The sequence below is a fragment of the Pollachius pollachius genome (genome assembly GCF_949987615.1).
Source record: "Pollachius pollachius genome assembly, chromosome: 1".
In the NCBI taxonomy this organism is placed as follows: Eukaryota; Metazoa; Chordata; class Actinopteri; order Gadiformes; family Gadidae; genus Pollachius; species Pollachius pollachius.
Window position 1 is genome coordinate 11,905,808 of NC_136934.1, and position 12,536 is coordinate 11,918,343.

General features: G+C 43.7%; 1 protein-coding gene across 3 annotated transcripts in view; it reads right to left on the reverse strand.

Moving 5' to 3' along the window:
* Positions 1-39: 39 nt before the first annotated feature.
* The window catches only part of rufy3 (RUN and FYVE domain containing 3), a 12,753-nt gene continuing 256 nt past the window's right edge, over positions 40-12,536 (reverse strand). The window contains exons 1-18 of one of the 3 annotated variants that reach the window (XM_079752547.1): positions 12,381-12,536; positions 9,014-9,187; positions 8,720-8,837; positions 6,898-6,999; positions 6,246-6,369; positions 5,867-5,931; positions 5,456-5,521; positions 5,293-5,362; positions 5,079-5,171; positions 4,588-4,683; positions 4,228-4,395; positions 3,945-4,042; positions 2,186-2,305; positions 1,686-1,821; positions 1,520-1,593; positions 1,402-1,429; positions 1,179-1,256; positions 40-861 (exon numbers count right to left, since the gene is read on the reverse strand). The exon at positions 12,381-12,536 is cut by the window's right edge and continues 256 nt beyond it. In XM_079752547.1, the coding sequence (XP_079608673.1) occupies positions 718-861; positions 1,179-1,256; positions 1,402-1,429; positions 1,520-1,593; positions 1,686-1,821; positions 2,186-2,305; positions 3,945-4,042; positions 4,228-4,395; positions 4,588-4,683; positions 5,079-5,171; positions 5,293-5,362; positions 5,456-5,521; positions 5,867-5,931; positions 6,246-6,369; positions 6,898-6,999; positions 8,720-8,837; positions 9,014-9,187; positions 12,381-12,536 (1,910 nt within the window). In that variant the 3' untranslated portion in view covers positions 40-717. Of the gene's footprint in view, positions 862-1,178; positions 1,257-1,401; positions 1,430-1,519; positions 1,594-1,685; positions 1,822-2,185; positions 2,306-3,944; positions 4,043-4,227; positions 4,396-4,587; positions 4,684-5,078; positions 5,172-5,292; positions 5,363-5,455; positions 5,522-5,866; positions 5,932-6,245; positions 6,370-6,897; positions 7,000-8,719; positions 8,838-9,013; positions 9,188-10,645; positions 11,366-12,380 lie in introns of those variants that run through there. The other 2 variants (XM_079752548.1, XR_013812478.1) reach the window with 2 other exon arrangements.

A 12,536-nucleotide genomic window follows, 5' to 3' on the forward strand; every position in this document is an offset into this window, starting at 1 on the left:
TCCTAGAATGTTACAGCTTATTACAGCATGTCAAGTGTAATCGTATCTCACTTTGTATTGTAAATCAGTATTTTAAGATGAGTTTATTTTCAGACATCACAATATGAGAGGCCTACAGCAGATTCTATATTAATGATGGCATATGTACCCTGGTTAGGCAACTTAATAGCAGACAAAGTGTTTTTTTGCAACCGGAAACAACATTATGCAGTTTTAAAAGCATGAGTCGAGACTAATGAGACAAATTCTCAATATTACATCAGAAGGTTAGTTTTACTTGCAGTTTTATAGCAGAACCGGTTAATATGATGAAGTAGGTGTAGAATTACCATTACACCAAAGATAGTGGCCGTCTGTATAGCATTGATTAGTACAATGTAGGCTTTGAATTAATGGATCATGGCAACAATTTCACTTGAGTATTATGAGATGGATAAAATTATAAGCAAATCCACTTGGTGGACACTTAATAGTGTTTAAAATGCATAAATACATAAGATGAGGTGTTGGAAGTAGCTAAAATTCCCCTTTTTAAGTCTAGCAATCCCCATAGAGTGCTTTAGTTTGTTGGGAAATCAAAAAAGTGCTTTTTGGCAGTGCCAGTAAATTCCACAATAAAAAAATAAGCAATGCCTTTGCTGAAATGTCTTGAGAGTTCCCCTTATATATGTGTCCCTGTTGTGCGCAGCAAACGGGTTGATGGAGAATAGGGCGTTGTCAGGTGGGACTCGAGGCATATTGCTGTAGCAACAGGAAGTAGCAGGTGTCGCACACGTTCTCCGGGAGGATGGACGAGGGCAGCGGCAGCTCGTTGGTCAGGCAGCTCTCACAGAAAACCCCACTGCAGTTCTTGCACTGCTTCTAGAACGAGCAAAAGCACCACAGCTCGATCAGACCAACTGGTGTTTGATCAGACACACACTTACCTCAGTTGGGCCAAAAACAAATGTGTTTTGAAACAGAGATGAATCTGATATGTACACGGCTCATCAGCTGATGATCTACAAGTTATACTGAATGTTAATATTGTACATATTGGCTTTCCAACACAATAGGTTCAGCTGTTCCCAATACGTCAAAACTGAATCATCTACATCATAAAGGGAAAAAAAATTTAACTGAAAAAATGTCGAGACTTTAGAGCGGGCAATATCTTTAATCAGGCTCTACTGGTGTACCTTAATCCTCGTAAGAGACTCCTCCTGTTCACAGATAGTGCAGATGGACAACTGGCTCAGCTCCAGCACTGATTTCTCCTAGACAGGACAACAAAGGATATCATTATTACAGTTCTCTTTATTGGGAAAGCTCCACATTCAGCTTTACCCATCTCACCAATCAAAGCATGTAATTATCTGTATATATGAATTTAAAGTGATCGCAGATTTGTTTGCCCCATACCTTTCCATCTTCACATTCAGACGAGGGCCTTTGAAAAGGAGGGAGGGGGGCTGGATGTAAATAGGTAGTGTGAAGGTAGTGTCTTAATAAAAACGGGATGATAATCTCAAGTGCTTACGTGGGTGAACCCTGGGCTGTTTTGTCTTCTGAAGCGTCTTTCTGGGCCTTCTCGGAGTCCGGGACATTCACTTTCTGCAGTGAAGAACCAGGCTGTTACTAGTGCAAAACACCACACATGCTAGTGTAGAAATGGTAACACAATGTCCTATAAATATTCCTCTTACGAGGCTGTGTCGCGGTTCAGCTTGCTCCGTGTGTGGCCGTCCCTTCTGTGGCACAGAGGGCACTGTGGGCTGGGTGCCAAAAGGTTGATCGCTCTTTCGGGCCCTCTCTCTTCTCAGCTCCAGGTCCAACTTGTACCTGGAACAACACGCGTTTAGACTTGCATACCGCTAGTATGCATGTGCTTCAGCTGAATTTCCATCTTAAAAAAAAAAGGTTGATCCCAGTAACATTACAGAATGTTACCCGCAACATGGCTTCCGTTCGCTTCATTTGTATGGTTACCATCTTGAATTCGAGGCAGTTGCAAAAGTTTTCGAAATTTTTGTTAACATGGCTGGCTTTTCTAACTTTTCTCTCTAACTAAATGTCAAAAAACAACTACCGTCAACTTCCGGAATCCTCAGCAATCCCCCCCCCCCCCAACCCCCAAGTGTCGTTTTTGAATTCAAGATGGCCACCAAGGGAATCTGACAAATACAGCAATGTTGACGTCGACTACCTCTGTTTCCTCAGGTGCTCCACCTCCGTCTGCAGACTCTCAATCTTGTCCCCAAACTCCTGTTTGAACAGGCGGTTGGCCTCCTGGGCCAGATCCCGCTCCCTCTGAGCCTGCTTGGATCTGGGTTGAGCAGGGGGGGGGGGGGCCACATAAACTCATGGTAAAATGAGAACTTAAACAAAAAAATAAACCAAAACACAAAACTAGGTGGGAGAGAAGTTTAACCATCAATAAAATAAAAACGTCCTTAAATATATGAAAAAAGTCCAAACACAGAAAGGAGGCAGCCGAACGTCAGAAGGCATTTGGTGAAGCCGAAGCAAGCGGTTTTTATTGAGTTATCTTAATAGCCTTGTGGTTACGACAGTTTACACCAACGTTATTGTTTACATACAAGTTGAAATTATTAAAACCCATTTGGCCCTGGTTGACTCTCTAATAGGAGGTTAATGATCCCGACCTGGCGTTTAACACAGATGCAAACTCTGAAACACAACATCAACACCGGAAAAAACGACAACTTCGGAACAGGGGCGACAAGGATGACTGTAGACTCCCTTGGTACTTATTATATCTAGAAAATAGAGGATATAGAATAGCGTTGAGTGGGTAGAGGACATGATTCCAGGGCCTTTTTGTTTTTTTATGTGCCAGAATCCAGGGAGCCTTCGCTGTGCTAAAAGCATATGTGCCGCCGTTGGGAACAATCCATCCAATCAAACACCTCAAGGGGGTGTATTGACAACCATGTGTTCCACTGTTCTTAGCCAATGAGAAAGCCGAAGCACTGTCCATTCGAGAAATGCATAGCAAAGTCAGCGCCAACCACATCTGTCAAAAGACTAAATGAACTGTGTGTAATAAATAACCGTTATAATTGTAATATTATTATTACTAACACAGGGAAAAAAGGAGGTTTTGCCAAAAGGCAGGATTCAGTCCATAGTTCTAGACTGCAGAGTCTTCCGGCATGGGGTGTATGAGAAGTCAGTTTGAGTTCCCCCCCGCGACAACAAAAAACAGTATACCAGAAAAATAAAAAATATTCTAGTTGGATTATTTCTACACAAAGAATGGAATTGCGGCTCTGTTTGTAACTTGGGGGGGTCCTGACGTATGAAACTAGAGCAGGGGGAGGGCTTCATGGCTGAGCCTGAAGGAGCCTTCCTGCAGCAGAGTTCAGGGACCTGGCCTGCTTCACCAAATGCATATCGCTGGTGACGTGCCCATGAAGATGAGACCAAATCAAACAAAAGGAAAAGATGAGCGGATCACGGGGTAAAAAGGAAAACAATGAGGATGGAGTGAGAAAAGACAAACAAACAGGAAAAAGAGGAATCATTGTAGGTAGTAGTCGTAGTCGATTTATCTTGTACTGCGTGATGTTTCTTATGAAAATCAACAAGCTGGATAAAAATGCACTTTGCAGATCGTGGAATCTAGGTTCAAAACGCTCTTCACTTTCTAAACATGTGTTTGGATTGGGTAGTCTGAGATGATATAAAATGTGGTTCTTAAAGGATCCACCCATCCTGTCTGTTCTCTCCTAAACTCTGCGATTGCACACCTGATGTTTTTGATGAAATGTTTGGGACTTATTGTTATTAGTCCAAACCGGTGTGTACCAGTAGAAGAGGAGATTAAGAATCTAAGGCAGGACAGAGGGCTCGCCACAGTCATGTGTTCTTAAAGAACTGAGGTAAGACAATCCTTGTATGAGTTGTAGGAGCTTGTCTGTGTGTGGTGTCAGGATGCCTACCTGCTCTCCAGCTGTTTGACTGTCCCGGCCATCTGGTTTATCTTGTCCTCCAGGCCGGAGATGACGTCAGCCTTTTGTTTGGAGCTGGCCTCGGAGCTCTGCAACACATAGGGACCACATGACGATCTCGCTCTCTGACACACACACACACACACACACACACACACACACACACACACACACACACACACACACACACACACACACACACACACACACACACACACACACACACACACACACACACACACACACGGGCAGGAGATGGCAGGAGGGCCGTTACCTGTGCCTTGTGGGTCAGCTGCTGGTTGAAGGTGCGGATGTCCTCCATCTGCGTCCGGAGCTCCACCAGGGCGTCCTGCTTATCGCAAACATCCTTCTCCAGCATCTTCATGGACAGCTCCATCTCCTGCTTCATGCCGATCTGGACCTCCAGCTCCTTCTCCACGTCCTGAGAGTCCACGACAACAACAGTATAATAAGCATCAGACAAGCCTAAAGGTTAGGTGCTCGCACATGATGCTGCGGTCACGTTTAGCCGAAGTACAATATTGCTGATGCCAGATAAGCCATTAAAGTACATTACAAAGTGTACTGAGCTGTAGCTTTGTGGAGGTAGTGTAATGCAGGCTGGCTGACTGACCAGGCGTAGTAGGGTTTCCTCCTTCAGCTGTTTGCGTGTTTCTCCCAGTGATTGTCCATCTGTTGCTACTGGTACTGCTGCATCACTTCTCAAGGCCTAGAGAAGAAGACGAAATGGAGATAAACATCAATCAAACAGTTCCCTTAAAACAAATGAGTCGTTAGTCATTGTGAGAATTCTAATGTTTAAATTTAGTAATATTTTGTATGATTACTTCTTAGATTTGACCTTCAAGAAAGTGTTTATGTAAAAGAGCTATCCGTGAATTTAAAAGGTTTTCCCCTATCTCAAGGGATAAAACATTAATAAGGGTTAATCGTTGGTACATGAAAAAATAACAATATTTATAAGCACAGTTTACACCGCTAATGTTTGCATACAAATGACGTTTAGAAATGAAAAGTCCCTGTGAGTTATTGGTTAGCCAGACACCTCGACCCAGAGGTACAAGGGACAAGCGGTTTAGCGGAGGATGTTCCTAATGGGCGTACCTTTCGGTTTGACTCCATCTGGTAAGAGCTCTCTTCCTTTACTCGTTCCACATCCTCTTGCAAGGTGATGATCCTGTTGTTAGCCACTGCAAGCTTGGGTTGTGGAGAAATGTGTTAAGATTTGAAGTTGATACTTATAAATGGATTATCAAAACAAGATATTTTTTGGGACTGAATCCCAGGCAGAAACATAATACTACAATGTGAAGCCCACCTCTTCTGTTAGCTTGGTATTGGACTTCTCAAGAACATCCACCTTAGCCTGCAGGTTATTTACCGACGCACTATGGAAATAGACCACAACCACACAATATCACAACTGACGTTTAACTATCACAGACGTTGAGGATTTCAATCAGGAAGCCCTTTTGACGCACCTTAAATGTCTGTTTAGCTCCTCCACATAATTTTTCTGATCGAGAATTGCCGTGATCTGACCGTCTCTAAAGTAAGGGGAGAAGGCCATGTGAAAAATTAGTTCGTTTCTAGACCGAAACCCAACAAAAAAACTAATAACACAACTATCCATAGCCTTGTATTTAAACTACTTTTAATGATAAAGTAGTTTCATTAAAATGTCCTTGAAAAAAAAAAGTAAATTACAAAGCTAAAACCAGTTACCCAATCAAAGCATATATCAGGAACAAGCCAGTGTCTCTAAACTAGAGTGCAGGTCTAGGAACTTTCTTAGGTCAGGAAGTGTTCATGTTGTACACAAGACTCAGTGAATGTCTCCACTATGGGATGAGTTGTGGGATCAGGGTGGTCCGTGAAGGGGAAGCACTCACCCCTCTGTGCTCTTGCTACTGTGGCCACTGTCTTTGAGGTACATTGAGAAGTCGATGACGCCGACCTTCACACAGTGGTAGAGAAGAAGGATGTTTTGCATGTTTTCTTTTACCACAGAGCGGCACATGTGAGATGCAGAGAAGACTATTTATATGTCGCTAAATATTCCAAATGATAATCGAGTGCAGACCAATGTACTCACTTTGCTAGTAACGACAGATATCACAGAAAGGTTTGTATTAGCCATTGTCCATCAGAGAAATGCTCAAAGGAAGCAATACATTCACTTCGATCCAAAAATAGCTCAAAACAAAACGGTTGATCAAATAAACCAAATTTACGTAAAACACAAAGAAGGGATGAGAAATGTATGAGAACCTGTGAATCCAAGTCTTCTCCCTTCATGCAGAGGTTGGCATCGATGACATTAAGGCCCACTAGAAGCCCTGCAATGACAGCTCCCTCCTCCTCCATCATCAAGGCGTTCGCTTCGTAGAACTCACTACAACAGAGAGGGGACAGATATTACAAGTGATATCATAGCAACTGCCTTTTCTGTAGTCAATAATAGTAGTTTGACTCATAATGCCTTGAATAAATATAGTCCTTGCCCTAACAAAGTACACCTAATCTTTTATCTGAAAACATTTTGGAATACACACTGCAGGAGCCATACAATGTTATTTAGTATCATTTCTGCTGCAGTTTAATATTTTTCTCATAAGGGGGAGATCGTTAGGTTACCAAGAGTATATGTTTGACTGGGATCCGGTCACATGGGAACCGTCACAGGTGTGCTCTCATGAAGAGTACAATTGTAAATGGCACACCATCGTTAAAAAAAAGCAAGGAACCAAGCCAGTGTGTCGGACTGGTCTATATTTTAGCTAGCGAAAAGAAGTAGAGAGGATAATCTCTACGGACAATTCTAAGAATACAAAGGGGTTTTCGGTTTTACTGGTGGGAGGAGACACATATTCTGTACAGGAGTCACTTTCAGTCAATTTCATCATCCATTTAGTGGTGCTACCTTAGCAGGTCCTTCCTGTTGATGATGGTCTTCATGTAATCAGAGAGTTTCTTCTGCATTAAGGCCAATCGCAGCCAGGCTCGTCCTCTTCCTAGGGGTGTTCTGACAGAAAACACAGCAAGTTCAGTCAAAACTATTAATCCACTTCCTCCATCTGCAGTCCATGTATCCTATTAACGCATTACAATTCCATCACTCATCAGCCTTGCTCAAAATACTCCTCTCAATGCGACTTCCTTGATCAGATCTGCCAGATCCTATCACAGACCGTGCTTCTAGACTTAACATATTAATGAAAACTTTCTGGCCAGATATGTAATTGGATCGCCATTTGCGTTACCACTTAATATTTAAATATTCCCTGGTTTAATACGAGGGATAGCTAAGAAGAATCTACTGTTCTTTTTCTTAAAAGGAGACATATTATGGTGTTTTCCCAACAAGTAAACATAGTATTTGAGTTCCAGAAAACATGTTTTTGAAGCTGTTTGCTGGAAATAGCTTTTAGGGAAAAAAAATCTCGCCTACCGCTATTCCCCTCTGTTTCAGTCCCTTCAGAATGCGCTGTTTCTGGTCTCTGTGGCTTTAATGCAAATGAGCTGCTGCCCATTGACCAATGAGCTGTCAGACTGAACCACAGCATGGAGGAGAAGGGATTGTTGCTGTTTGCGGCTCCTGGAGCTCTATATCTATATAATATAATATAATAATAATAATATTATATATGGGTATTTATATAATATTATATCTAATATCGTGGCCAAAAGCTATGTGCGCCTTGGATGATATAATGAATCATAAAGACTGCGTCTGACGTCTCTGGTACTTCCACAACAAGCAAAGACTCATAGTGGGGGATATCTCGGCCACGGTGGAGAAGAATTGGACGAAGCTTCAGCGGCAGTCCGGCGGTGTACTCCGGGAGCTAAACTGCCGCCGAAGCCTTCCGGCTGCTCCGGCAGGTGTCCTCCGGGAGCTGAAAAGTCTGGCGGGGGTAGCTCTGCGGCAGTCCGACAGCTCAGCTCTGGGAGTACATCCCTTTCTCCTCCATGTCTCCTCCTCAGGACTGCCGCCGAAGCTTCGGCGGCAGTCCGGCAGCGGGAGCTCGGCGGCAGTCTGGCAGAGAAAGGGATTGTACTCCCGGAGCTGAGCTGCCGCCGAGTTTCCCCCGCCGGAGCAGCTCGTCCGCTGGTCCACAAAATCTTAGCTATGCTCTGATTGGAGGGGAGTGGGGAAGTGGGAGGTAATATTCAATATTTGCTTGTTTGGTAACTGTAGGCGGGGTACTTTCAGAAATGCATATCTCACTCAAAAAATCATGTACAGACTTTTTTCAAAGTTTGAATGTGTTTGGGAGCACCAGAGACCCAAAACAACACCCCAAATCCAAAGAAAAGTGTTGTTTTCATAATATGTCCCCTTTAAAATGTTATGATTGTTAGTGTTCAGGAGAGCCTAGCAGACGCGACCAGGGTATGAATTATTTCATATTCAACATTTCCTTGACGTTTTGTTGCAAAACTGCCAAGGCCAAAATGAATTTGGATGATGACTGACCTGGAACATTTGATCACAACCTGACCAATCTGGAAACTTCTACATTTGACTATTAGTGTGTCCTGGCACACATCTGTTAGAGTCACAAAAGTGTCATCAAGCCCTTGGTTTCACCTTTTTCGTTGGAAAGCATCTTTGTCAAATCCCAGTGATAAAGAAACAATTAACTCAACCCAAAATAGAAAATAATCTTAACAAAATCCAAAAACGCATTCATAAAAAAAAACGATCATTAAACTTGTTGGCTTTTGCGGACCCGACTTACTTGAGACCAGGTAGATCTTTTACACTTGCAGTGATCTCTCCTGCCTCAGGTGTTAGCTTCTCCACCAGCTCCAACGCCCCCCAGAAGGACTTGTTCTGCCCCAGGAACGTCTTCTTGGCTGATCAACCAAACAGATAAGATTCGCCAACAATAAACAACATTCAGCAATATTATGGCAACTTGGCATGCAATGACCATTTACAAGCAACATAATAATAATAATAATAATAATAATACATTTACATAGTATCATTCTCTCCTAATTCAGAAGGAAATTTTTTTTTATCCACATACTTTTCAGCCCGTGTTTCAAACAGTGCTCCATCACCACGAAGAACTGTTGGAGAGGCGCGTAGTCTGAGTCGAGTGTGCGGCCGAGGTTCAGCGCCGACTCGATCAGGCCTTTGATGCTCAGCTTGGCCATGTTCATCAGGTTCAGCCTCTCGATGGCAATGGGATCCTTTGGATCTGGGGGGGAAATGACAAACAGAAGCAAACATGAAATGAGACTGGCTACTGACCCTGGTAGAAGCCCTCAACGATGAACACAAGGACTTGCAATGCAGCAGTTGCATATTGCTGCTTCTCTTCGTCTTTCTGCTGCACTCGCGGCCCCTTTTTTTAGAATAACAATGAAATAAAACTTAAGTGAAAGAGATTGCCAGAGTGTCGCTCCAGTGGTGCGGAGTGCAGGACTGCGTTACTGTTGACAGCAGAGCAGTCCATAAGTCTTGGGATATCGTTTGAAGGACGCCATGTTGTTTATTTCCTTGGCTCGGTCCACGGTGGAAGTGATAAGAGCACTGCAGGTCATTTTGATTGGTGGACAGGATCTGAGATGGCCGTTTTATTACATTTGGTGTCGAGTTGCTGGCAAGGGAAAATCCCAATGTTAGTTTGTCTGGTAAATTTGTTCCCAACAAAAAAAGCCTCAAAGCATGAAAAACTGAAAAGGATAGCATTTGATATAAATACAATATGCAACGGTGGGTTTTAATGCAATATTGGTAGCCTGTCATTAATTTGTCAGGATAAGTACTCCTTATCCTTTTGATGGAGGCAGCTGGCACATTTTGCAACTCACCCACCGAAGACATTCCTGGATATGTGAAAAACACACAAGAGTAAGCTGCTTTGAATGCTTTAGAGACTATTGATTTACAACATATTAGCAGCTCCATTAAATACATAAGTGCTTACTAATAACGGTTATTGGAATGTTCTATGTTCCACAGCTTAAAACCACGAGGGCTGAAAGAACTGCTGGAATAGCCAGAATTCTTTGTTTAAATTAGATTAGTTTAATGAATTTGAATGATCACATTCTGTGAAAGAAGTCCAGGCATCTATTTTGAAATGTATGTGCTCCATCCAGGGAGAATAATGCAGTTTTTAAATGCAGTATATAAGATTGGAAAGCTGGGTTACATCAAGTCGTCGTTCAGGTTGGATGGGGTTGAATGGGATACGCCACAGCATGCAAGCATAAATCTGCTGCGTGATTGGCTGGCTAATTTAGCATCTGGCTATGTTGAGCAAAACAGATCCCGGAAATGATTTGCTTAAAAAACAACACCTAGCCACGTCTGCTTTCCAGGATAAAACACATCCAATAAGCAACCCAGCCCCCTCCCCCAACCGAATGAAGCCCCATCACCCAGCAATGCATGTACAAAGCTGTTAGCATGCTTAGCATCAGGTCTTCACATCAACATCCCTCCCCCCTCCCCCTCCATGTTCCCCTGAAATCAAACACAACGTTCATTAAAAACGACAGGGATTCACACCATCCTCGGCAGTGGCAGAGCTGTGCTGGTGGTGGTGTTGGGGGACCTGGAGACGAGCTGCTGTCACCACGCCCTAACCATAACAACGCAATGTCTGTGACACACAGCACCACCAGGCTACCAGGCTCTGCCCCATTACCTTCGTGTGCCGGCTCGGGGTCTGGGGTGAGGGAGATGTCGTTGAGCTCGCGCAAGCACAGCCATTCCCCGTCGACAGACACGCGGAAGTTGCAGAGGTATATGGTCTCCCGTGCGGCCTGGGTGATCTTGTCCGTGGTGGGGGTCGGCACGTCGGTCTGAGGCATCAGGTCAGACATGATGACTCAGCTGATGCGAAGCAGCACACAGACAGACAGCCAGCCACTCCGCCCGAGAGAAAGGGTGCAGCTTTTGTTGTGAAAGCCGAATGATGATAAGGCTTAAAATAAAAACTGCCGCTTCGCAAGGCACAAACCTCTACGTGTGCTAAAAAAAAAACACTGGGAAAAGATGGAGGAGCACAAAAAAATGAGGCTAACAGCAGCTTCCAGAAGGCTTTTAAAAAAGAAATGGATTTTTCTTTATTTCCGCATCCTCATCTCCTGCCGCCACAGAAGGAGCCAAGAGAAAACACTGTTGTCTTGAGAACCACTGCCGTGCCCTCCTCTCAGCCTGAGGATTTAGAATGCAAGAGAGCACTGTGGTGGAAATCACGGCCCGCCTCCTGTGAGCTTAGTGCCTGCTCACTCTGATTGGGCTGCTTGTGCACCGCAGTGAATGCACTAGGTGGGTGTTGACCAAGATGGCTGACAAGTAGGCTGTGAAGAGGAACGACGGTCACATGAGCAGATGGTGCATGCGTAAAAAGGAGGGGGGGGGGGGTACTCCGTGTGTACTATACTCACTGGGTTCCCTGTGAGTATTCATCCAAGGCTAATAATGGAGAATAGCACTCATCCAATTCCCATCAATAACCACATCTTTGCTGTAATAGAAGATTGTATTGATAATCAAATGGTTAAACTAACAGGAAATAATTATTGTGTCACAAAATGTCAAATGATGTCAAAACGGTTATAGCAGGGATATGACTTATCTTAATTGTGCAGCATTTTATATGTATTGACATTTATATGGGGGAAAAAAATACACCCCATTTCCAGGCAATTGCCGTCTTTGTGCAATCGATGTGGTGTTTCACAACTAACAGACAATAGACAATGCATTTACTGACAACGGTGAAGGTACAAGATGAAATCACCAACGAACGTAGCAGAGGACGGGGTCCAGCTGTCAATCATGACGCTGCATGGTGTGAGGACGGGAGGCTAATGTCACAGCTAGGTGTGGACATGTAACCCGTTTTAGGAAGGTAGGTATACCTGTAAGTGTGTGTATACATACATCTAAATATATATAAATACATACATATATGAATTATTAATCGTACAGGCTTAAATAGGGTTGACGTAGCTTTAATGGCCCAGTCACTGGTTAGAGCGGACTAGGTTTTCATCATAGATGTATGGGTATGTATGGCAGACCATACTGCTTAACGTTAGTCCACTTAAATACAATTTAATACGAGTGTGACCATGGATATATTTACTACGATATAGAATCAGAGTTAGGCTTATCTGTTAATGGTTCTCATGTGTGTATTTGATATTAGCCTTGTTTGGCTACAAAGCTAACCACCACCACCAGGAGCAGAGCCAACGAAACCCGCACTTCAAGCACGGCGCGTCAAGGCAGCTACTGGAGGCTTTAGGAGCCATTTAGCCCTAAGCTTTAGACAGCTCTTTGCCCTGACTCGGTGTACACATAGGAGACACACCGACACGTGATCACCAGTCAGGGGACCTCGGTATAAAAAGTTCAGCACCACAACTTACTTTTACTCTTTTTCCGCTCGATGTGGAACTCATACTGGCGTACGGGAGTAGGCGACACCGAGCCACCGAAGCTCAGATTGCAAGAGTTTAAAGCCTCTTTGAAGAAGATCACCGAGGTGGGAGAGAACGTCTCCTCCGGGCTGTCCACCACCAGTC